The sequence below is a fragment of the Schistocerca serialis genome, chromosome 5 (genome assembly GCF_023864345.2).
Source record: "Schistocerca serialis cubense isolate TAMUIC-IGC-003099 chromosome 5, iqSchSeri2.2, whole genome shotgun sequence".
NCBI lineage: Eukaryota > Metazoa > Arthropoda > Insecta > Orthoptera > Acrididae > Schistocerca > Schistocerca serialis.
The window spans coordinates 495477935-495505181 of record NC_064642.1 but is presented as its reverse complement, the minus strand read 5'-3'; the positions used below and the strand labels follow the sequence as shown (position 1 = coordinate 495505181).

Here is a 27247-nt window from a genome sequence, read left to right as displayed (position 1 = left end):
ACAGCCCCCATAGCCGCCCCCCCCCCCCCTGCCACTCACCTGGCGAGTACCGTGTGATTAAAATATATGGAAAAGTTCAGTTGGCTACATTTCCTGAAATTACGTTGTGTTTTAATTCCGTACATTAGATTTGAGTATACAGCGTGTTCGGAAATTACCGTTATAAACTTCTAGGATTTGCAGAGGGAACTGAATACATAGTATTTTGAATAGGGACCTATTCCGGAAACGTCATCCAACGACGCAAACGAGTGTTAAAGTTATTGGCGCCGGGCCTGTAAATGTATGTATATAAAGGGTGATTCCGTGATGACGTTACAAACTTTCAACGGTGATGGAGACGGATAAATGTAAGAGCTCCCGCTTGCAAACGAAAGATTCGAAAGTTATAAGCGAAAATCATTCTGATACCTCCATCGTTGCTAAGATTGTAGAGTAGGCAACTCCCAGAGGTGGTAACATGGACCAAAATAAGAAAAAAATGGCGGGGAAACAAGGGCTCTAAAATGCATACCTTAAGAGCTACGAGCACTTGCTCATCTTCGCTGGGGTGCAGATCTCTTCTATTGAACAAGTGCTCATAGCTCTTAAGGTATGCATTTTAGAGCACTTGTTTACAACACTTTTTTTGTCTTTGTCCATACTACCACCTGTGAAAGTTGCATACCCTACAATCTTAAGCAACAACAGTAGCGGTACACGTATTCCACTGTCAGAGGTATCAGAATGATTTTCGCTTATGACTTTCGACTCGTTCGTTTATGAACCAGGGACCCTAACTTCATATTGATACATTTATCCATCTTCATCATCCTCGAAAGTTTGTATCATCATCACGGAATCGGCCTGTATATGCATTTACAGGCGCCGGCGCCTATGACTTGCTCTGTAGCGTCGTTGGCTGACGTTTCCGGACATTAGTTCCTCTTCAAAATATTATGAACCCACTCCCCTCTACACGTTCTAGAAGTTTGAAACGGGAATTTCCGAACATACTGTACACGCATGGAAGTTTACATGTGATCCGGCTGCACGGATAAGGCCTACAGTCTAGACCAGGTGTTCCCAACAAAATTTTCTCGAGGACCCCCTCATCGAGTATGATTGGTACCTTGTCGTATCACCACTTTTGAACCAACGGTCCATTTTTAACAACGCGAACTGTAGCTTCCGCGAAAAATAACGCTTTACAAACACTACTGTTTTAGTACAGAATATTGAATATGTAAACAACACGGTCTGTGAAAGCACTGGCAATAATTTAACAATGGCCGACTGTCGTCTGAAATGCGAGTTTCTGTGTAAAGTGGCTGTCCGCTGCAAAGAGGCAGCGCGCGCAGTCTAACGGCATACAGCGAAACTATCTGCCTCTAACTAATTCTAGTTTTGCGCTAGTGTGCTGGAGTCAGTTGGCTCTAGGAAGACGCTAGACGCAGAAGTTAGCGTTCGCTAAAGCTCTTCCCATGCAGGAAGCGGAGAAAACAAAAAATCTGTTATCATACGAAATATATTTAATACATTTTTTATTTCTAATAGCATCTTGCGGACCCCTCTGGCATAGCTCGCGGACCCCTGGGGGTCCGCGGACCACCTGTTGGGAACCACTGGTCTAGACGGTAGCTGAATTCTTCCAACAGTCGACGAAGAATGTGACAGACTGCCTATTGGCTTATGTCTCGGGTTCTTCGGCCGACGTTCGTCTGATGATTTTTCTGACGCCGCGCCAGCATGAGTGGCTGACAATATCAAAGCTTAACCCTCCATTCCTGGTGGTGAGCTGGAACCGAGCGCGCGGCTGCAGACTATATGTACCTGGTGCGCGAACGTCAGAGGGCTTCTCCGCGGTCATTTCCGGCGCGTTTCTCCTCTTGCTACCTGTGACGGTCGTTCGCTGCGGCACGGGAAGCCAGGATCCGTTTATCTGGAGGCTTTGTTCTTTCTTGTTGAAGCTATTCCCGTGTTTTTGTACGAGGGTCGCTCCAAAAGAAATGCACACTATTTTTTTAAATCCATCTTTTATTCTACATGTTTGAAAGTTTTACAGTGTGTGGATACATCCTTTAGGAACAATATTTTCATTTCTCCAAATAATTTCCACCCTTCTCAACTGCCTTACGCCATCTTGGAACCAGCGCCTGTATACCGTAGCCATAACTTTTCCAGCAGAAGGTGTGGTTTTGAATTTTCTTTTCTTGGGTGAATTTGCATGATGCCACTCCATTGATTGCCTCTTCGTCTCTGGTGAAAAATGATGGAGCCATGTTTCATCACCTGGCACAATTCTTCCAAGAAATTCATCTCCACCATTGTCGTATTGTTTCAAAAGTTCGCTGCATACCGTTTTTCTTGTTTCCTTGTGTGCCAATGTCAACATCCTGGGAACCCACCTGGCACAAACTTCTTTTAAGGCCAACACTTTCAGTATTCAGCAAACACTTCCTTCCCCTATCCCAACGTAGCGTGACAATTCGTTCACTGTGATGCGTCTGTCAACAGTCACCAATTCGTTAACTCTCTGCACATTGTCTGGAGTGTCTGCAGTACGAGGCCTGCCGCTGCGAGGACAATCCTCAATATTGCCGTGCCCGCTTTCATCACGTAACCTGCTTGCCCACCGACTAACTGTACTGCGATCGACAGCAGCATCTCCATACACCTTTTTCAACCTCTTGTGAATGTTTCCCACAGTCTCGTTTTCACAGCACAGGAACTCTATGACAGCGCGTTGCTTCTGACGAATGGCAAGTGTAGCAGCCATCCTGAAGACATGCTGTGACGCAGCCACTCACGGGAACAGGTTGAACTAAGTTTGGAAACAAGCGGGAAGGATGTATCTACACACTGTACAACTTTCACACATGCAGAATGAAAACTGTATTTTTACAAAAATAGTGTGCATTTCTTTTGGAGTGACCCACGTATTTCTATAGCTTCTCTGAACAAGCAGGTGTAATAGTTCTTCTCTACAGCCAGAACTTCGTTCAAGTGGTTCAAATGCCTCCAAACAATATGGGACTTTACATCTGAGGTCATCAGTCCATAGACTTAGAACTACTTAAACCTAACTAACCTAAGGATATCACACACATCCACGCCCGAGGCAGGATTCGAACCTGCGACCGTAGCAGTCGCGCGGTTCCAGGCTGAAGCGCCTGAACTGTTCGGTCATAGCGGCCGGCCAAAACTTCCGTGTGGTCGAATTTTACTACGTGGTCGGTTTCATATAGTGCGTGCACTGCCACGGCCTGTTTCTCCACCTGCCCCAACCTTCACTGTAACTTATATTCTTTGATCCTGGTGTTGATTGATCGTCCAATCATTCCGACATGAACTTTTCCGCATGTGCATGGTATGCGGTATATTGCCGACCTTGCAAGAGGGTCCCTTTTCTCCTTTGCTCATACGTTACTCCAATAACCATACTGTCGTCAAAAGAGTAGCGTCTACAAACTATACCGCGCAAAACAGTTAAGTTTTCGGCTGTCCCGCTCATGTTCCCGTGTTACATGGGGATTTTGCATCTCTCATATGCGAACGTTGTGCCTGTTGATTTTTTCCATTTAGTGGAAACTAAAAATTACACGACGCAGGAACAATTCACCTTCTTCCATGTTTCGGAGCATAAGGTCGCCAATTTTACCTTATCGTTTGTGCTGGGCTCATTGTCGATGGTATGGTTCGTACATTAACAGGCGCCCAAATGCACGCCAGACAGTTGTTTTAGGTAGTCCAAGTTCCTGCTCGCTGTACAGGTTGATTTCAATGGGCTGCCTTCAAAGCTCACTCGACTGCGCTCCACGTGCTCCTCCGTTACACGCGGTGGGCCTGGGCTTTTTCTTTACACAGAGAGCCAGTTTCGTCAAATTTTTTGTTCCAGCTATCAATGCTCTTCCCCGTGGGAAGTTCGAAGTTAAAATTACGCTGAAGTGCACGCTTCACCGCAGTCGCACACTCGCTTTTACTGAACTCACGAACGCAGGTCTTATGCTGCATAGTAACCAACCATCTCGCCTAAAACTGACGCGGTATACGCTACAGCTGGTGCGCTCTAGCGGTGGCATTCAAAACTTTACAACACCCTCTTTCAAATATACTTGATAGAATTTAAATACAATGTATAGTGCAGGAAATATAACCAGCCGAAATTGTGTCCATCCTTTTGAATCATCCTGTACAGCTGGGTGTTTGGTTCAAGCGTAGTACGGTGCTCCAAGCAGTTTCGCAGTATCTTCAAAAATTCTCAGATGTGTTTTTTTCATTCCTTTTGGTTCTCGAGATCAGACTTCTCCGTTCTTGTGTTGCTACTATAAACTAATTAAAAAAAATTAGCCAGGTGTGCATTGGGCTCCCGCCCTGAAGGTTCCGCACGTCCTTAATTATGTATACACACGGTTCATACATCCTGGGAATCGAGAATCTCGACGGTTTTTGCCTTTTATCGACACTGAATTCCAGGACTCTCGAGAACGATTTAATTTTAATTACGAAGTCTGAAAACAAATGACAAAGCAAAAATTTTTGTGCGTGACATAATTACAAATTAACAGTTTCCGGATTTTGTTGTTTACTTTTAACGCCAAATTTCATGGTTCTATGTCAACGGGAAGTAACCTATAGGTTTTGATGAGAGTTTTCGGGTATCAAAACATGTGATTTAAATGATGCTCTATTTTGGTTGCAATAACTTAGAAGCTTACTTTACTACAAGGTCAAGGGACTATGCTGTATAGCTTGATACGTCTACCCGTCACAAAGAAAAAGGGTTTTTAACAGTTGGACAGACAGACAGACAGACACAGAGACGGACGGACAACAAAGTGGTCCTGTGAGGGTTCCGTTTCTACTGATCGAGGTACGGAACCCTAAATAGAGGCCACAATATTTGTACTATAATCACCGTTCGGTTTTGAAGTCCTAACACTAGCCTTATTTGCAGATTAAATTGCGAGAATTCAGGTCCACCTATTACGGAACCACCTACTCATATTTATGCCCAAATATTATTCACCACATTTGTGTCGTCATCAGTGGGTACTTTTATTCAGGTCTTATTCCTTGCAATGTTTTTTGTATTATTCTGCAGCTTGCCATGATTATTTTTGTGGTGCCTGTCCTTACCTGTGCGCTCATCTGTTGTAGGAAAATACACTGAACTGGTGAATTTTCGGATGAATCACTTTTGCCAGTTACAACTTCAAACTTCATAAAAGAAAGTCACAGATCGGCAAGAAGAACATCGTGTTTTGCGAAGCAGAATATTGTAATATGCAAGTTTAAACAGGAATTCTGCTTGTTTCCTACAATGGATGAGCATGCAGATGAGGATAGTTACAATAAAAATAGCTAGTACAAGTTGTATAATAATACAAAAAAGATTTCACATAAGTTAAAATTGTAAAGAACAATATCAGAATCACAATTGTGCTGAAACTTGTTTGTGTATAAAATATGAATAGTTGTTTGCATAATGTTCGGACATGGATTCCTCTAATTTAAACATATAACGTGTTAATATCTCACTATACTCCTGCCCCCCCCCCCCCTCCCCCCCGCGGCCATCCAACACTCGACCCTGACGGAACACAGTCTCTTCAATATCGTGGTTGTGATGTAGCTAACTAGCTAACTGCTTTTTTTTTATATTGATTAGGCTCTGACTTGAGCTCATATATATTTACTGTCGATTTATTTTCATTTGCTGCCGATGCAAGGAGAAAAAAAATATTAGTTGTCCTTATTCTTGTAATAATCGCACCGAATGGACGCTAAAAAGATGCGCGCTCGCATTTTGTATAATATTTTGCTCAATATGCAAGCCGTTGATCACAGACATTTTCTGAACCGTCTAAGACATCGTAACTCTGTTTTCACCCAGTGTTAAATTACATGAACGTTGACGCGAAGCTTCTGAGCAGAAAATTGACCACGTTGTAGAGGACTGTCCCAAAGAGACCTTTCAGTGGGGGCTGGCAGGATAACATTACTGCTTCTCCAACAACACTGGAATGTACAGACTCTCTTGACATCACTCTGGAAGGTCAATTGAGGCCAGGGCTCTTGCATACTCCTTATGTACTTTTATTGGGTAAATGTTGCTGGGAATCCTATATGTATATCCATGTGATAAATAAATAAGTAATAATACGAACGTGCAGGTCAACGCCTTTTCGTCCTATCCTAAGACCAGGAAAGAGTTGTGTGATCGCTTTACTAGCCATAAGAAAGTAGTGAACTGGGCACCCCAGCGTGCTGGTACAGCATTCATCTACATTCATCTTCTGCTGTCCCGCTAGTTAATCTGCGTGTGAAATGACACAAGATGTGGATGGAAGCTGTTTGTGTGCGTGCGCGCAAAATGCGAAAAACGCGAGGCTGACTTATCTCAGAGGCAATCGTAATTTCTTTGTAGCTAACGTGCGGACTATGAGCAGCTGCTGCAGGAATACCTATTTCGTTCACTCCGATCGTTGCAGGCCGCCTTCTCACCTTCTGCGTAGTATTCCAGTGCTCTTCCACGAACAATTTTTGACACATTCACGGAATTGTTGTTCTTGTTGGACACCGTCAGTCGAAACACATTTGTGCGTGTATCTCAACTCACTTTCGTGTTCCTTCTGGATTCTCCGTAAGTTAGCAGCACATCTAGTTTCTCTTCCTCTTTGAAAGACTCCCCCCCCCCCCCTTTCAAACTAACCAGCACTCGACACACGAGAATGACACAGACAAATGACAGCTACGTTTCCTCCACGCCCCTTTTACACGGTCCAGTCACATTAATGTGACCACCATCTATGTTCGACGTCAACGTGCAATAAGCATTCACAAGCGACAGGTGGCAGCACCAACAGTGGAGGGTATATGACGTACGAGGGCAGTTCAATAAGTAATGCAACACATTTTTTTTCTCGGCCAATTTTGGTTGAAAAAGCCGGAAATTTCTTGTGGAATATTTTCAAACATTCCCGCTTCGTCTCGTATAGTTTCATTGACTTCCGACAGGTGGCAGCGCTGTACGGAGCTGTTAAAATGGCGTCTGTAACGGATGTGCGTTGCAAACAACGGGCAGTGATCGAGTTTCTTTTGGCGGAAAACCAGGGCATCTCAGATATTCATAGGCGCTTGCAGGATGTCTACGGTGATCTGGCAGTGGACAAAAGCACGGTGAGTCGTTGGGCAAAGCGTGTGTCATCATCGCCAGAAGGTCAAGCAAGACTGTCTGATCTCCCGCGTGCGGGCCGGCCGTGCACAGCTGTGAGTCCTGCAATGGCTGAGTGTGCGAACACACTCGTTCGAGATGATCGACGGATCACCATCAAACAACTCAGTGCTCAACTTGACATCTCTGTTGGTAGTGCTGTCACAATTGTTCACCAGTTGGGATATTCAAAGGTTTATTCCCGCTGGGTCCCTCGTTGTCTAACCGAACACCATAAAGAGCAAAGGAGAACCATCTGTGCGGAATTGCTTGCTCGTCATGTGGCTGAGCGTGACAATTTCTTGTCAAAGATTGTTACAGGCGATGAAACATGGGTTCATCACTTTGAACCTGAAACAAAACGGCAATCAATGGAGTGGCGCCACACCCACTCCCCTACCAAGAAAAAGTTTAAAGCCATACCCTCAGCCGGTAAAGTCATGGTTACAGTCTTCTGGGACGCTGAAGGGGTTATTCTGTTCGATGTCCTTCCCCATGGTCAAACGATCAACTCTGAAGTGTATTGTGCTACTCTTCAGAAATTGAAGAAACGACTTCAGCGTGTTCGTAGGCACAAAAATCTGAACGAACTTCTCCTTCTTCATGACAACGCAAGACCTCACACAAGTCTTCGCACCCGAGAGGAGCTCACAAAGCTTCAGTGGACTGTTCTTCCTCATGCACCCTACAGCCCCGATCTCGCACCGTCGGATTTCCATATGTTTGGCCCAATGAAGGACGCAATCCGTGGGAGGCACTACGCGGATGAAGAAGAAGTTATTGATGCAGTACGACGTTGGCTCCGACATCGACCAGCGGAATGGTACCGTGCAGGCATACAGGCCTTCATTTCAAGGTGGCGTAAGGCCGTAGCAATGAATGGAGATTACGTTGTAAAATAGTGTTGTGTAGCTAAAAGATTGGGGAATAACCTGGTGTATTTCAATGCTGAATAAAACAACCCCTGTTTCAGAAAAAAAAAGTGTTGCATTACTTATTGAACTGCCCTCGTATGTCGGAGGGACGTGGAAAACAGTGCAGTCGTAGTCGTAAAATGGAAACGGAGCAACTTATCTGACGCACAAAGGGGCATGATGATTGGCTTTTCAGCCGAGGGTGGAAGCAGTTACGAAACGACTAAGTCTGTAAACAGTTCGCATGCAACTGTGGTTAAAGTATAGCGTTGGTGGCAAAATGGCGCTATCTAAAACTGACGCCGAGGCAACAGGGGCGCACCGCGGGTCATAGATGACAGGGATGAATGATGACTACGGTGATGTGTACGGGTGAACAGACGTGCAATTGTTGAGCAACCGACCGTATCGATGAACCAAAGCGCTACCAACAGTGTATTCTCAACGACCGTTCAGCGAACTTTCCTGTGAACGGGCCTCCGTCGCGAGCGTCTGCTTCATGCACCCAAGCTGATTGCTGTTTATCAGCGACAACGGCTGGAATTTGCACGCCAATACCGCAACTGGACGTCCACTGATTGGCGACACATGGGCTTTTCAGATGAATCACGTTTTATGCTCCATTGGATAGAAAGCAAACATTCTGAAGCAATCGTCAGAAGGGTCCAGACCAGAGGAGGAAGCGTTACGTCCGGGGAATGTTTTCGTTACATTCGCTGGGTGATCCCGTCGTTCTGGAGAGTACATTGGTTCAACACAAGTACGCGTCTATTCTTGAGGACCATGTCCACCGTTACAAATAGTTTGTTTTCCCTTTGGCAGATAGCTGTGTACGTTTTTGATTCAAAGAGCACAGGAAGAGTTTACAGTACTCCTCTGGCCACCGAACTCCTCGGATTTAAACCCAACTGGGAATCTGTAGGACTACCTCTCTCGGACTGTTCGCGTGACGGATCCTCAATCGAGAAACCTAGCGCAGCAGGCCACAGGACTAGAGTCGGCACGGCTTCACATCCCTGGCGGTGCCTTACACAACCTCACTGGCACTCTTTCTACACGTCTCCCCGCGGTCCGTGCTGCAGGAGGTGGTTCAAATGGTTCTGAGCACTATGCGACTTAACTTCTGAGGTCATCAGTCGCCTAGAACTTAGACCTAATTAAACCTAACTAACCTAAGGACATCACACACACCCATGCCCGAGGCAGAATTCGAACCTGCGATCATAGCGGTCGCCCGGTTCCAGACTGTAGCGCCTAGAACCGCACGGCCAATCCGGTCGGCCCAGGAGGTGGTTATTCAGGCTTTTCTACAGGTGGTCACATTACTATGACTGGGCGGTGTACACCGTTATCGCGACTTTGCAACACACTGCTACCTCCTTATCAGACATTCTTTACTTAGATATGAAACGACGTATTTCCGCATAAGACAGGAATGGGTTTCATGTTCAAAACAAATGAATCCTAATATCGTAATTAATCTGAAACCAGTAATCGGATTTTGAAGAGAAAAACGCCGTTGAATTACTCTCTTTTAGAGCTACGATGCTAACAGCAAAAATTACTACGTTTTCAGTTGAAAAAGCGAAGCTGATAACGTTGTCTTCTTAATTAAAACAGCTATGAAGTCATTTGGTGACGATTTTCTCACAGTTCATAGTGCGACAACAGAATTACGATGTCTTAAACAGTGCCAGATATATTTGAGACGAACAGCTTCGCTGAATCATCCAGTGATGGTGGAGTGATAAAAAATTGGTTTTGCCAACATCACTTCAAATTCTCGTAAAAGTGGAATTTATGTCACAAGTTTATTGAGATAGCAGAAACGAAGTGTGGTGAGCATACTGCAGATCTAGAAAGTTTGGAGATTTGATATTAGGAAGGAAAGTTTTTTTGACCATATTATTAACGTCACAGCACGTCCACACACACTGGCACGGCCGTAACCCGCTGCTGCACTTACCACCATGTCAGAGCCCGCCTTGGATGTGTCGCTGATGGCGGACGGGGAGCGGTCTACGGGTGACGGGGAGGGGGACGGCGGCGCTACGTCCTCGTCGGCAGCGTTGCGGGCTACCACCAGTTCCACCAGCCCGCGCGCCTTCTGCAGGATGCTGATGGCCTGCTGGTGCGAGATGTTTGAGTCCAGCGGCTGACCATCGATTGCCAGGATCTGGTCGCCTTCATGAATGCGGCCATCTCTGCAACAACAATTCGAAGGAAACTCTATTAGTTGTTTCACGATCTACTCCCTGGTCGGAGGGCATTTAGAACACGCGAGTAGCTGCTAACTTTTAGAAATAAAAAGAAAACCTGAAGGGTTTCTTCAGCCCCTATCATAAAACTGAAATGTATACACATATTCCACAAGGCACAATTTTCACATACAAAGCTGCTTTTTTAACTATATGAAACGTAACACAGCTAAGAATCACAATTGTTACTCAGTATTAAAACAACGATTATTAACCAAAGTCCGACTATATGGAGGGATCAAACAAAATGTGTGGCTGGACTGGGGACACAGTATGTTATCTTAGGTGGAGAAGTAGAAGTAACTTCAGGCGAGCCTCACTGAAGCGTATTGGGACCCTTGTTGTTCATAATCTATGTTAATTACTTGATAGAAGAATATCAATAGCAACATCAGAAATTTTTCAGATTTCGCAGCTGTTGATGTTGAATTTGTATAGGAAAAAGGCTACACAAATATTTTGTCAGATGTTGATAATGTTTCAAAATGGTGAAACGACTGGCAACTTGTTTGAAATCCCCAGAAATGTAAAATTCTGCACTTAACAAAGCATCAGTGAATCAGAACTGGAATTAGTTTACTCGTACAAATACACACACATACACACACACACACACGCGCGCGCGCGCGCGCGCACACACACGCTTCGATTCATACAGGAAACTGCGAGACACAGTCACTCTTCACAGAAAACAGCTTACAAATCATTTCTGCGCCCCATCCTAGAATATGAGACCTATGCGAAATAGGACTAACAAGAGATACTCCAAACATTCAAAAAACTGCAGTACGAATGGACACAGGATATTTGACTCACGGGTGAGCGTCAGGGAAACGTTGAGAAAACTGATTTGGCAGGCGCTTGAAGGCTTTCGCCACTTATCCTGCGAAATAATAATTACGGAGCTTCAGAAAGCCATACTAAGGGAAGGATATTCTTCATCCGCCAACATATCGTTCCCGCAGCAATCGTAAAGACAAGATTACACGAATTACAACACGTATAGAGACATTTAAGCATTCATTCTTCCCGCTCTCTGTACTCGGATGGAAATGGAAGGAACCCTGATATGTGATACAGTCCTGAAAGCACCCTCTGTCATGGACATCACAGTGGTTTGCACAACATGAGAATGTAAATGTTATATAAAATTCCTGTAATGTCACTGGCTTTCAAACTGTTAAACACATAGACCCGTCCGGAGAGCCGAGTGCGTTAACGCGATGTTTCCGGTATTCGGGAAGCCAAGCCAGCCAGCCTGGATGTGGCTTTTAGCGGTTTCTTACACAAACTAACTGGATACCGGGCTAGAACCCACGTCCCGCCTCACTTAAACGCTACACAAACAGAAAACAGACTCACACTTGAACATGAGATTTACTCTAGTCGCAGGCAGATGGGGTACGCAGGTTCCGTGAGAGTGGTGGCGTCAGGCAGCGCATACAGCTACTATGTCACTAAAATGCATGCAACAATGCCAACCCGTAAGAAAAAGGGAACAGGCGAGGAGGAGGAGGAAGACGAAACGTCTTTCCTTGCAATCTTACATAAAAATGACAATTGTCTACAAGAGGTGCAGCTAATCAAGTAAGTAAACCAAATGCTGAATAAATGGTTCAAATGGCTCTGAGCTCTATGGGACTCAACATCTCTGGTCATAAGTCCCCTAGAACTTAGAACTACTTAAACCTAACTAACCTAAGGACGTCACACACACCCATGCCCGAGGCAGGATTCGAACCTGCGACCGTAGCAGTCCCGTGGTTCCGGACTGCAGCGCCAGACCCGCACGGCCACCGCGGCCGGCAAATGAGTCATGTCTTCCTTTCTTTTACACTTAATACAAAATTTCGAACGTAGGAACTGCGAGATTTGGCTGTTTGCATTATTTGAGATAGAAACTGTGATGTATGATCTAACGATGCAACATTATAGCAGTCTTACTTGGTCTTTGAAACTGAGAATTTTTTATTTACCGTTAAAGACAATGTTTCCTTCCATTGAAATGCCGTTTAAACTACATATTGTCAGTTGGGGTTAATACAACAGCTTTATTTTCGACCTAAACAGAAAATTTATGTTGGCACTTAGGATGTCCAACGTTGTCGTAAGTCATGAAAGACTTACACGGAAGTAGTGTAGAAAAAACTTTCTAAAGACGCCTTTTTGTTAGCAACGCAGGAGGTTTAAACTGCGCAAGCGATGAGTTCTGGATATATTAGAGCGGAATTTGCACTAGGGACAGCAGGGAGATTGCAGAAGAGGTCGTAAGCGCCCCCCCCCCCTCCCCCCTTCACACACGCCTGTATCGGTCACGTTCCAAGGCCCTTAGTTCCAGCACGCCGTTAACGACCATCCGGGTTGTTTACAGCCCAGCGTTTACCGTCGAGTTCCTCGCTCCTTTGTTTTCCATCTCCCCATGCACGAACCTCATCTACGCGAAGTAAACAGTATTCTACTCTTGCAACCAGGAGTAATTATGGAAATTAAGAAATTTAAATCTGTCTAGGGATTTACCACCAGTACCGTATCTCTAAGGGGTTCGAATTGCGATCTTTTTCAAAATTAATCATCTGCGACCCATTCCGTTTCACGCAGTTGTTTAATAACGCAGACTCTCGTTTCACATTTTGTTCGAATTGGCTTATGCGAAAATGTTATCCGTATCACTCGACTTCGTGAAATATTACTTCATATTTGAAAGATGACATTCAGTCCTTACTGAATACTTAATCCGGCCGGCCGAAGTGGCCGTGCGGTTAAAGGCGCTGCAGTCTGGAACCGCAAGACCGCTACGGTCGCAGGTTCGAATCCTGCCTCGGGCATGGATGTTTGTGATGTCCTTAGGTTAGTTAGGTTTAACTAGTTCTAAGTTCTAGGGGACTAATGACCACAGCAGTTGAGTCCCATAGTGCTCAGAGCCATTTGATCCATTTTTTTACTTAATCCGAATTTAAGAAAACATATACCTCTCTTAAACGAAGATGCAGCAAACACTTGTCGTCAGGGCAATAATATGGATTGAATCTAAAATGTTTTCTTTTCTTCAACATATTAATACTTTTACGGCTATGCTGGATTATTAAATTATATGTTTTACAGAGCGCATCGACGCAAGCACGCACGCGCGAGCGCCACACGCACACACACACACACACACACACACACACACACACACACACACACACACACACGACTACTCTTAACATCCACCAAAGTTCCTATGCCTTCATACAGAGTGGCAATTACTGAAATATATGACATAAAATCGCCATAACTTCTGAATGTTTTGCGTTACGATGTTCAAACTGCATCGTTGGCTGTGGGGCATGATGGGAATTAGTATGCGCATGCTTGGCTTAGTTTTCTGACGAAGCCCACTTTCACTTGGATGGTTTCGTCAATAAGCAAAATCGGAGCGTTTGGGGGACTGAGAATCCGCCTTTCGCGATCTAGTAATCTCTTCACCCTCAACGGGTGACCGTGTGCTGTGCAATGTCCAGTCACGGAATAATCGGTGCGATATTCCTTGATGGCACGGTGTCTACCGAGCGGTACGTGAAGGTTTTGGAAGATGATTTCATCCCCATTATCCAAAGTGACCCTGATTTCGAAAAGATGTGGTTCATGCAAGACGGAGATTGACACCATCGAAGCAGGAGAGTGATGTCCTGGAGGAGCACTTTAGGGACCGCATTCTGGCTCTGGAGTATCCAGAGGCCACTGACATGGGCCTCGATTGGCCGCCAAATTCTCCGGATCTGAACACATGTGACTCCTTTTTGTGGGGCTATATTAAAGACAAGTTGTAACACCAGAACCACTGCTGAGCTGAAACAGCCATTCAGGAAGCCATCAACAGCGTCGATTTCCGACACCTCAGCGGGTCACGCAGAATTTCACCATTCGTCTGCGCCACATCATAGCCAATGGCGGCAGGGATATCGAACATATCATAACCTAAATCCGAATATCTGTAGTTACGTTTAAATGTTGAATAATGTGTGTGCACGTCGTAGTTTGTAACAAATTTACGATTTTTTTCATATAGTTCAATAACTGTCACCCTGTAAATTTTACGACGGTAATGGACCCCTCTATGATTCAAGTTATTGTTTCAGCAACAGTATCTTCACCTTGGTGTCCTCTGCATCACCAGCATCATATGTTCACTATTATGGTTGGTGAACTATGGCTTTCATAGTTGAATTTAAATCAGCTACGAGCGTTGATACGTCTCGAAACATGTTAGCCACCACTCGGAAAGAAACTATAGTTTCACGGTATCGTGTGCACTTCAAATCTGTGAGTTACAAAATCGCTAGTTCAGATGTGAAATAAAATTGTAACACAGTGGCAATTCGTTGCCTTTATTTTGTATTAACGCTAGGGTACTTCAGGCTAAGGACACTTGGAGAAACTAAATTCCGCAATAAGACAGCTTTCTCTCCCAGTCACTACTGCATGAAATCTCTACTGGCTATCTTATTTGCTTCCAAATAATTGTTATTCGTTACGGCTGCCTGCATCAAGCCGATTTAAGAGTACTAAATCAGTGAACTGGTCTAATTTCTTGGCTCGCTACATGTCACAATCCCTTGACATCTGTCTGCTATCGAGTACAGGGTGACATTCCTCTAAAGCACCATCAGAAGAACGCACCATTTCAGTATTTAGGCTAACTGAAATTTTCGGAAGCTGTTGAACTACAGGAACATTTTTCGTTAAGATATTTTTTCACGTCGATGATATACATGATTTCCTTAAAATTTCGGATTTTTGAAAGGATTCTGAGCAATTAGGCAACGTGTCGCAGTTGTGCGATTTGACTAAGTGAACCGTCACGGCCTGTGAGGTTGCGAATATGCCGCAGGAAGCTGGGCAGTCTGGGAGGGCACCTCCTGAATTATGCATTAAGCCGGGGCCGCCCGTCTTCCCCAAGGCAGTAGCCAGCAGCTCGCTGGATACACCGACATCGACGCCGTCATCTGGGCTCCCATATATGCTTTTTAAGCAGACATACAGGCCCAAAAGCGGTAAGCAGCTTTCTTCCAAGTTTAGGGAACGATTAACCCAAAGTGTGTAAATAATTCAAGCTGTTTGTATGAACTCTGAGCACTATGGGACTTAACTTCTGAGGTCATCTGTCCCCTAGAACTTAGAACTACTTAAACCTAACTAACCTCACATACATTCATGCCCGAGGCAGGATTCGAACCTGCGACCGTAGCGGTCGCGCGGTTCCAGACTGTAGCGCCTAAAACCGCGCGGCCACCTTGGCCGGCCCACGTTCTATATACTTCAGTAGCTAACAGAGAGAGAGCGCGCAGAAGCGAGAGAGAGAGAGAGAGAGAGAGAGAGAGAGAGAGAGAGAGAGCGCAGGGGAGGGGGGAGAAGAATGGGCCCTCTTCCAGGTCACCACAATGTTCGCAAATGTCATCTGGGTAGCGCAGAACAGCGATTCATTAGTTCCGACCAATGGTGCAGGGCCACACAGTGTTGCAGGGAGTCCATACCTGTGCTTGCCTGGTAGAAGAGAAGCTTGCTGCACAGTACGATGATCCCCTCTTGTCGCGACCAGACATGGCTGACCGGAATCTTCACGACGAGTATGCCTGTCTTCACGTTCCCATGCAGTCCAATATCGGGCCACTATCACATACGAATGTATTAGTGCAGTATCTTTATTTGACAGTATCAGTACAGTTCGATGCAATGTTCCAAGGAATAGACATATGGAGATTTTGGTTGGTCCTGTAAGTGTGCTCGGATAGCTGACGCGGATGTGACTGCTCGCGAAAAACGTGGAACCTGGTTTCGAGTTTCCCTTCAGTATAAATTTTCACATGTTTCCAGTAAATTGTATAGGTGCTGTTGTACCGCATTCGCAATTTACATTTCATACATCCCGAATGCCTCACTATCTAGATAGCACACGATTCGGTCACCCGGCCAAATGGAGACACACAAAGAGGCCCCTTTCGAATACTGTCAGATGCTGTTGCCGCGGTCTCACACGAGTAAGCGTAACCTCTGTGGCCTTCACAGCGATCACGGCATTGCCTCACTGAAAATACCACTTCTTGTCAGATCACCGAAGGTACGCAACGTCGAGTGTGGCCAGTATTTGGATGGGTAACCGCCTGGAACGCCACGTCATGTTGGTTGCTTTCCATTTGGCTTTACGGCGAAGGGGAGGAGGGATGGTGGCGTAAGGCTCCCGATCACCAGAATTTGCGCAAATTTCCTCGATTGAGTTCCAAATCATTTCACAACTGTTCATGAAACGAGGGCATGTGACACTGTTGATGAAGATCCGTCGGATGGGGACGTTAAACTCGGCGGCCCCTTTTGTGTTATTCAAGAGCAGCATGCTATGTGCCGGCACCGGGTTCCGCTCTCCCCCTTCTCTCGTCATCATCCAACACAAACATGACACCACGCTACACACAATGCGTAGTCTCCTACGCTTATCAGAAACTCTTAAACACACAACTCCCACAAATGGTTCAAATGGCTCTGAGCACTATGGGACTTAACATCTATGGTCATCAGTCCCCTAGAACTTGAACTACTTAAACCTAACTAACCTAAGGACATCACACACATCCATGCCCGAGGCAGGATTCGAACCTGCGACCGTAGCAGTCGCGCGGTTCCGGACTGAGCGCCTTAACCGCGAGACCACCGCGGCCGGCACAACTCCCACACTTCGTGAGGATAAAGTGTCACTGTGCGATAGGGATGGCGGTTATCGCTTAAACTACCGATTTTCGGTTATAACTGCTTTTTTCAACGCCAGTTTAACCTGATTGTTAAAATCGCTCAAAATAACCGGTTTTTGGTATTTTATTCTTATTATTTCTGGCATTAAACGCAGAAATCGATCCAAGACTGAAAATTTTGACTCCCTCACTTCCAAAATACATAGTATTCTCCTTGGAGTCCAGTTTTTTGAAACTTTGTTCAAAAATCGTTTTGTAATCTAGGATCACACCACTAGTCGAGTGCTACGAATTTTCAGTGCTAAAGGGTCAAAACTGATGTTGAAGACTTCTATTTTTCATGTTAATTTGTCGTGTTAAAAAGGCTACAAGCAGATAAAAGCATATTATGTAGACGCAGGCATCGGATCAGGTATTTTCTATTTTTATCGTAAAATACGAATGAACTGTTAAGTTTTCTCCTCATATGCTGTCCAAGTTTGTTGTGGGTCCTCCTGTTTTTAACATTTTAAAGCAAATGGAGTATTTTACTTCACTAATACCGCAATTCGCAAAATACTTTCAGGCCAGACGTTCTGCAAAACAATAATGTCCGAAGGCGACAGTGAGAAACTACTATAAAGACCAGATGGGGCAAGTCTTCTACACCGCATGTACGTGTACTACGAATAGGTCATGCCACATTGTCACAGGTACACTATTGTCACAGCAGTACTTTACCAATTCCTATGCCATGTGTTTGTTGCTCCTTTCTGTCGGCATTGTTATTAAAACAGCACTGATCGCTTTTCTCATTTTCGATTATAACGCAATATTTCAAAGCAATGTATATTTTGCGAATAAACATTACTCGTTTTTTCTAAAAAAGTATACTTAAAAACCAGAAATTTTAGCACTGCTGTTATGGCTAACTGATATTTCGTTTTTTATCGGCTTGTCAGTAAAGAATAAAAAAAACAACTATTATAAGTTAGGCCAGTCAAATATCAAAAAACACCGGTTATTCAGAACCAAAACACCGGTATCAGTATTAACCGGTCGGGTTTTCCCATCCCTACTGAGCGCGACGAGGAAAAAGAATCTTTGCAATTAGGCTGAACCTGCCGAACGCGATCTCCCTGCCAACAATGGTACATGACTTTGATTTACTCAACATCTGAAAATAAAATCAGAAATGTGTGTTTGTCACCATGTTCACATAAGAGTGAGATTTGTCAGTTTGTAGCAAGAAGGGTAATTTCAGATAAAGTACGTACCACCATCCTTCACAGCCGAAGTCGCTATGCACGATAGTGTAGCGGCGCGCCATTCGGTGACAAAAAATTCTCATTATGATTCAGTCTGACGAGATTAATCCTACACCTCTTCGTAGTGTTTCATGGAGCGACAAATGCAACGCATCACTACCACCACCACCACCACCACCACCACCACCACCACCACCACGCTCTAAATCACGCTCACCATCCGCTGCCAGGTCGGGATGTTTATGTCAGCAGCCCCTTTGATAACATTCGACTTAAGGAAACCAAGTGCCAGGACCTATTTTCATCGCCTATGCTTCTCTTTTTTTCTTCAACAACACAAACGCGGCAATAAATATTCCACATGCTTTGATCACAGTCGAATACACGAAATTTTTACATTTACGACATTAACTGTTCCCAAAGAAAAATTGGCTAACAAGATGCAGTAAACAATGTCTGTAATATAGGCAGTTGAACCAGCGAATTCCTCACCTAAGAGGGCGTTGTACTGTATTTGCTTTAGGAAGACATCATTGAAAAACATTTTCTCGTCATAACTACTCATCTCCCAGATAATCCCGTTCGCCGGTGCACAATTTTTTTTACGCGCTTTTGCTTTTCCAGAAAGATCAAAGCTCTTGAGCCGCGTTATGTTATGCTTCTTAGGAGGAGCAAATAAAATAATTCTAATTTACAAATTAAATAGTTTGAAAGCGATCAATAACAAACAACACGATCAGGTTGGTACTTTCATTTAGGAGACAGATTAGTATCTTGAGTAATAGATCTATCTATCGCTTGTGCCTTTTTCCCGCGGTTACGCAGGGTCGGCATGGTTAATCGGATGTGGCAAGGTTAGTTTTGAGGGGACGGCCGGAAGCTCTTCCTGCCGCCACCCCCCGGGACGGAATTTGAGTACCTCAACTGTCTGCGAAGAGTGTAATCCATGGCAAAGTGTGAACGTGTTCAGATGTCTGCGAGCCGTGTAACTGAGGCGGGACGTGGGGACCAGCCCGGTATTCACCTATCTTGAGTAATAGATCAACAACAAAAAAAAAACTTTTATCGCTTTCTTGTGTAAGTTTGCATTTCGAGGAAATGAAGACTCATTTTCCTCAATTATATATTCCTAAACTAGAGACGACAAAAACAAAATGCATGCAATTGTTTTTATGATTCAGTTTTAGCCGTCATGCTACACTAACGACAACTAGGAGTGTATTTTCCCTCGTAGTAACTGAGAAAAAACGATCTATTCAGCAAACTAATATTTCTCTAACTATTGCGCCAGCTGCATCACTTAAATGCCGAACACAAGAAGGAGTGAGTCGCTTTAACATTAGTGCACTTGAATCTTGTACTGTGGGGCACTGTGACTACGCAATAAAATTTGGTTCACTTTGCTTCGCTGTGTATAACATTATTACTCTTTCGTCTTGAGGTTAAAGCTCACTTTTTGTCCTTGTTTGCTTTCAAAAACTCGACAGAAATTTAACTGAAAGAAAGGGAAGATAGCATCTGCATGAGGAAACGGCATGCTGCTAAAAAGTTATTGCAAATAGACGAAGCAGTCATTTCGCGCAGAACTGATGATAAAGTTGACGCCGATACCGTGGATATGCAAAATCTACGAGCAGCAGTTAATTCCTATGTGATTTTACACCTGGATCTGAATAACTAAATGACCGACATACGAGTAGTGATGTACGCTCACTGTTACCCGCACGTCCAATATGGCCGTGGCAGCAACAGCTGTGCAATTTCAAACTAAATTCTTTCCCACGTTTCAATTAACCTGCAGTTCTGGGTACATCAGGCAGCATCATAATATCCATATCACTTTTTCACACTGGCTACTAACGGGAGACATGCGTCGCAAATACAGAATAATAAACAACTTATACTGCCTTTGTAGACCTAGAAAAGGAATGTAATATTGTTATGTGGCAAGAGATAGAGCACTGAAGAATGCAGGTCTAAAATATGAATATATGCGAGTGACTCAGCTTCTATAAAAATGACGTGCCTGCGATTAGAAATTTTCATCAGTAGCAAGAATTAGCAAAGGCGTGAGACAAGGATGTGCTCTCTCTCTCTCTCTCTCTCTCTCTCTCTCTCTCTTTCTCTCTCTCTCTCTCCCCCATTCAGTGCTTACATCCAGGAAAGCTATAGGTCCTCAGCACAATGCAAAGCATTTTCTGTAATAGTGTGCAATGAGTATAAAAAAGCGGAAGACTGTAGCGATGGTACGCAGTGCTAACACAGGCTCAAAATAAGAATTGGAAGAAAGGAGCTAAATGTGATAAAGAAATTTACTTATCTGGGAGATAGTATCAAGTGGGAAGGTAGAAGCTGAAAAGAAATTGGGACGGTATAAGCCAGAAAGAAATTGTGAACAGCATACAGCAGGCCAAAATTGAATTTAATCTGAGAAAGAACTTACCAACCGCCATGCACATCAGTCTGGAAATTAAGAAATGGATCATTTGTTTGGAGTGTGGCCCTGTACGGGTATGAAACTTGGACAATAGGAAAACAAGAGAGAAGACGGCTAGAAGAACTAGAGATCTGGGGCTAAAAAAGGATGAAGATCAGGTGGAGAGACAGAGTTACCATTGAATTGGTACTGGGAAGAGTATAGGATACCCCGATCCCTGTGGAGACAGACAAGAAGAGACAGGACAAATTTTACGAGACAAGAACATCACTAGAGCAATATCAGAAGGAGCTACTGAGGGAAAGAATCGCCGGGGACGAGCAAAGATGTCATACATGCGGCAGATTATGTATGATGTGGGCTGCACTACATACGTGGCAGCTAAGAGGAAGGCGGACAGAACAGGGGAATGGCGTACTGCTGCAAACCAGCCTCAGCGTAGATCACTAGAGAGAGAGAGAGAGAGAGAGAGAGAGAGAGAGAGAGAGAGAGATGACAAGCGTCGCTGCCTACTGACACACTGACTACGTGTTCTGTTGTAACCACTACGGATGTTTCTGTGGCAGGTAAATGTGGAAGACTGGCCTCTTGGTTCGAGACAGCGAAGCTGCTTCACGAAACCTAGGGCGCGTGTTTGAGTCTTGCTTCGTATTTACAAGGGAAACTCCCCATCGCACCCCTCTCAGATTTAGTGGTAAGATGTCCCAGTGAATAGCCCTTCAAAAACTGAACACAGATCAAGCTTGAAAACATGGAGAAGGTGTACTGAAATAGCAAAAGAAGCAAAATCGGAACAGTGAACGGCCCAAACTCAAGATGTGCAACTTTGGGGCAGCGTCGGCGTCGCGGTTGAATATGGGGTAGCTGTATAGCGTCGGCGTCGCGGTTGAATGATCAAGGTATTGGACTGAGAAACGGGAGATCCGTGTTCAAATCTCTCTCGTTCCCCTTTTTTTTCACAAAATTACGAACTGTCCCTCCGGTCAATGGCGCGTCTGTTCGCTGTATTCAAATTCGTGTCTGAGTGGTGATTTAATGTCCGTCTGCAACAGCGAGGTGTACAGAAGGAACCTCCACACGTATATGTACCTCTAATTTGTTCCACCCGATTGCCACAAGTTATGACTCGCGTTCCGTTCAGAAGTTTTGACTCTTGAATTCCTATGTTGTAACATAGTTCACATCCATTTGTTTGTTGTGTTCATTTCTGTGAGAGGTCTATGCAGCATCTCCCTGCTCTTACTAATCATCACATTTACTTGTGACGGTGATATATTCTTACCACATGACTCATATTCCATAACCAATGTATAGTATGACTACAGAAGAAGAACCTACACGTCAATGACCGAACGGAAAGTTGTAATTTTGTGAAAAAAAAAGAAGAGGAGGGAGATTTGAACAGGGATTTCCAGTTTCGAAGTCTTGACATTTGCTCGATGTCGCATATGTGAGCTGGGACCATTCCTGTTTCGATTTTGTTTCTTTTTCCATAGTTCAGTACACCTTCTTCCTGTTTTCATGCTTGATCTATGTTCAGCTTTTGTCAGGCTAACCGCGGAGCCATTCTACCACAAAGTCTGAGGGGGGTGCAATGGGGAGTTTTCCATGTTACGTGTGCCCTTACTAAATATGTGCTCTGTTCGTACCATACTCGAACATATGTGTAATAATTTAAACCAAATTATAAAGAAACTTTTACAATTAAGATTAATATGGAACGAGTGCTTGCCGAGGCCACATGATTTTGTTTAAGAAAAGGGAAGTTGCAGGCCACGTAACAATGCTGTGTTCTTGTCTGCGTGGCGATCTTTCAGAGCAGACTTTAACAAGTATTATTTCGCTTTATCCGTCCACGGCGAACAGCAAATTGAGACAATTCGCAAGATGCCTTTCGATCTATTGTTGTGCCATATTCAATTTTCACTGACGCTTACTCTTCGTTTCAGATACGATAAAAAAATTTTTTTCCCCCTTTGTTCCTTTTTATTCTTGTTTTTCGTTTGGTTTCTATGTATACTTTACTTATAATCCGTCTAACTATGCGTTACTTGTAACCTAATACAAATTACACATGTATGTAAGTGGTCTGGATTCCCTGCCGTATTGTTGTCGACAGTGGGATTCTGAAAGCTGGGGGGAAAAAAAGAGATTAGTGAAGGTGCTACGAAATTGCCCTGTCTGGAAGTTGTTCATGACGATATACCAAAAGAACTGAAAGAGCTGAAACTAAAATGCGTGTTGGTTAGAATTTCAGAGAATGTTTGAAATCCTACACGCCGCTGCTCAGAAGTTCGCTGATATAACGATAATTCCATATGCTTCTACAACGGGAGCTGGCTTTAAACGACTGGTCCACTGCCATCAACCTACTACTCAACTTCAAAACATGTGCCGAAATAAATACTTCCTAACAAATAAAAGTAGAATTGGGATAGCCCCAAATGCGACCTCGAGAAGTCCCCCGTCCACGCGTAAACTACTTCGAATGAATCCTGAGGTGCTACCTCCATCTACACTGCGATAGACTTCTTGTCTTATCATATATCACTTCGTCGTTCACTTTACTGAACATGGTGGAGGATCAGACTCTACAATCTTCTTCGTTCCTTCCTAATAAATTTGGAAAAATGGCTCCACATACATCTACATGCTTACTCTGCATTTCATATTTGAATGTTTGACAGTGTGCACAGAAACATTTCCGCACTATTTTTCCATCGTTCTACCACTCTGTAATAGCCCGAGGAGAAAATGAACACATGAATCTTTTGCTGCACTCACTGATTTTTTTTTATATTACCACAATGGTCATTTCTTATTACGTAGACTGGAAATACACTCCTGGAAATTGAAATAAGAACACCGTGAATTCATTGTCCCAGGAAGGGGAAACTTTATTGACACATTCCTGGGGTCAGATACATCACATGATCACACTGACAGAACCACAGGCACATAGACACAGGCAACAGAGCATGCACAATGTCGGCACTAGTACAGTGTATATCCACCTTTCGCAGCAATGCAGGCTGCTATTCTCCCATGGAGACGATCGTAGAGATGCTGGATGTAGTCCTGTGGAATGGCTTGCCATGCCATTTCCACCTGGCGCCTCAGTTGGACCAGCGTTCGTGCTGGACGTGCAGACCGCGCGAGACGACGCTTCATCCAGTCCCGAACATGCTCAATGGGGGACAGATCCGGAGATCTTGCTGGCCAGGGTAGTTGACTTACACCTCCTAGAGCACGTTGGGTGGCACGGGATACATGCGGACGTGCATTGTCCTGTTGGAACAGCAAGTTCCCTTGCCGGTCTAGGAATGGTAGAACGATGGGTTCGATGACGGTTTGGATGTACCGTGCACTATTCAGTGTCCCCTCGACGATCACCAGTGGTGTACGGCCAGTGTAGGAGATCGCTCCCCACACCATGATGCCGGGTGTTGGCCCTGTGTGCCTCGGTCGTATGCAGTCCTGATTGTGGCGCTCACCTGCACGGCGCCAAACACGCATACGACCATCATTGGCACCAAGGCAGAAGCGACTCTCATCGCTGAAGACGAGACGTCTCCATTCGTCCCTCCATTGACGCCTGTCGCGACACCACTGGAGGCGGGCTGCACGATGTTGATGCGTGAGCGGAAGACGGCCTAACGGTGTGCGGGACCGTAGCCCAGCTTCATGGAGACGGTTGCGAATGGTCCTCGCCGATACCCCAGGAGCAACAGTGTCCCTAATTTGCTGGGAAGTGGCGGTGCGGTCCCCTACGGCACTGCGTAGGATCCTACGGTCTTGGCGTGCATCCGTGCGTCGCTGCGGTCCGGTCGCAGGTCGACGGGCACGTGCACCTTCCGCCGACCACTGGCGACAACATCGATGTACTGTGGAGACCTCACGCCCCACGTGTTGAGCAATTCGGCGGTACGTCCACCCGGCCTCCCGCATGCCCACTATACGCCCTCGCTCAAAGTCCGTCAACTGCACATACGGTTCACGTCCACGCTGTCGCGGCATGCTACCAGTGTTAAAGACTGCGATGGAGCTCCGTATGCCACGGCAAACTGGCTGACACTGACGGCGGCGGTGCAAAAATGCTGCGCAGCTAGCGCCATTCGACGGCCAACACCGCGGTTCCTGGTGTGTCCGCTGTGCCGTGCGTGTGATCATTGCTTGTACAGCCCTCTCGCAGTGTCCGGAGCAAGTATGGTGGGTCTGACACACCGGTGTCAATGTGTTCTTTTTTCCATTTCCAGGAGTGTAGTTTGGCATTCACAGGGCAAAATTGGCGATTGAAATTTCGTGGAAAGATCTCGTTGCAAGGAGAAGCGCCGATAGCAGCATTCTGTCTACCGACCTATCTGAACACGTATCACAGATCAAAACAAAATGTTTTAATCACGGTAAGAGCACGCCGGCGGTTTTATTTGCCGCTATCGTGGGCAATGCACGACCTTAACAGTTGGCATGACACGTTATAATACCATAAGGACTGGTTATGTACTATTGCTTTAAAACCAATACATCCAATGCAGAACTGATGCTCAAACGCTTTTTAATAAGTAGATAAGTCATCAAACAATATAAAAAATATGAAATGACTAGATAAATACCATAGGATTAATGATGTTGATGAAACCAGAGGACTGTAGCTTAAATCACATGCATACTGAATCATATTCATACGTATGAATGGTGCCTTTAAATAAATTCCGGACTCAGATATAAAAATTAAAGAACAATTAATGTATGTAGTACGAGGAAAGATCACGAAAATCAACAGCGAACACTCAGCGTTCGAAAATACAGTTTCCCACTATCAACTGCGACGTAAAGTTTGAAACTTCCTGGCAGATTAAAACTGTGTGGCGGACCGAGACTCGAACTCGGGACCTTTGCCTTTCGCGGGCAAGTGTCCTGCCAACTGAACTGTATTCGTTGGCTGTCCACATTGTTGAGAAAAACCCGAGTAAAGTGAAAACTTTGTATGCAACACTGTATTATCGTTGTAAACCTGCCTTCCCAAGCCGATCATCTTTATCCATTAGCCACGGTCACAAACTAGCTTAAGGCTACTTTCTTTATTCCCACGAACAGTTTCGTAAATTTAGTTAGGGAGGTTACAATGCACTAATTATATATTCAGTAGGTGCGAAATTCAATTTTCCGTCCGGCCATCATGAGTTCGACGTGGATAGGCCGTCAAACGGTAACTTTCCACCACTTGGGAGTATTACGCTGAACTGCTAGAGAAGCTGAAAGTCACTATTCAAGCTTCATGTCAACTTCTCTCTTCCACAACTTTAGCGCCCGCTCAAACGCATCTCAGATCGTTGCTGTTGCGCAACTGCTTGTTATTCTTCCACCACCGAAGTATTTCGCTGCATTTTCGTCCGAGCCGTCTTTTATGTTCTCAGACATGAATGAATGCCTATGTGGACGATGATTCATATCAAATGCAGGTGAAATAGATGCTTATTTTGCAGGGCCGGAAATAATTTATTGAGGTTACTTAAAAGTTCCAAAGTTGTTAGACTACTCGTAAATGTAATGATCTACAAAAGCGGCTATGTTGACAAATGTTTTACGGGCCAAGAACTTTTAGAACAGAAGCGTATATTTCTTTAAGTATCCGAGGTTTATGTACTAATAACCCGCAGTGCGGCCATTATCAAAAACTAGGGTGAAACATCTGAAACAGTGGTTTCTGTACGTTAGCAGCTGAGCCCTGTTGCAGCAGCATTCATGTTTACGTACCGCAACTGGAAAGAAATCTTGTATGAGGACTGGTCACTGCGCCTGGAGAATGCTTACGAACTGAACAGAAACGCAAGTCAAGTGCCGTGTCTGACGAGTGGGATCACTCGGCGCGTGGAGTAGGCAGCAACAGCTGACATCAGTGCCCTAAAGTGCCGGGCAGCAGCGGGTGCCTTTCTGTCAGACCCATTCAGTACAACACGACTTCCTGCCGAAAATAAAGCTGCACGTGGGGGAACGAAGTTGGCAGCGGAGGCTTGTTTCTAAACACCGGAAGGCGGGTCCCGTGTTATTTGCAAGTTGAGGACTGGTCGGGCACGAGACCAGCAGCTGCGCATTCTAGTATGTTGCAGCGAGTTATGCCACAACAGCACACCTATTGGCGAGTAATAATACTTGAAGCGCGATACTGAAGCGCTACGATCCATTCCAGTTTATTAATGCTCTGAATGTGGAAAATAATCCAATACGGTAAGTCTAACTACTAACTGGTGACACTCTGAAATAACGCAATGTACACTCCTGGAAATGGAAAAAAGAGCACATTGACACCGGTGTGTCAGACCCACCATACTTGCTCCGGACACTGCGAGAGGGCTGTACAAGCAAAGATCACACGCACGGCACAGCGGACACACCAGGAACCGCGGTGTTGGCCGTCGAATGGCGCTAGCTGCGCAGCATTTGTGCACCGCCGCCGTCAGTGTCAGCCAG

The 27247-nt window shown here is 44.9% G+C and overlaps 1 protein-coding gene across 3 annotated transcripts in view; it reads right to left on the bottom strand.

Moving 5' to 3' along the window:
• Window positions 1–27247, bottom strand: part of LOC126482282 (patj homolog) — a 520071-nt gene that overhangs the window by 118426 nt on the left and 374398 nt on the right. For all 3 annotated transcript variants that reach the window (XM_050106268.1, XM_050106267.1, XM_050106269.1), the window contains one exon: window positions 10076–10313. In XM_050106268.1, coding sequence (XP_049962225.1) covers window positions 10076–10313 — 238 coding nt within the window. The remainder of the gene's footprint in view (window positions 1–10075; window positions 10314–27247) is intronic.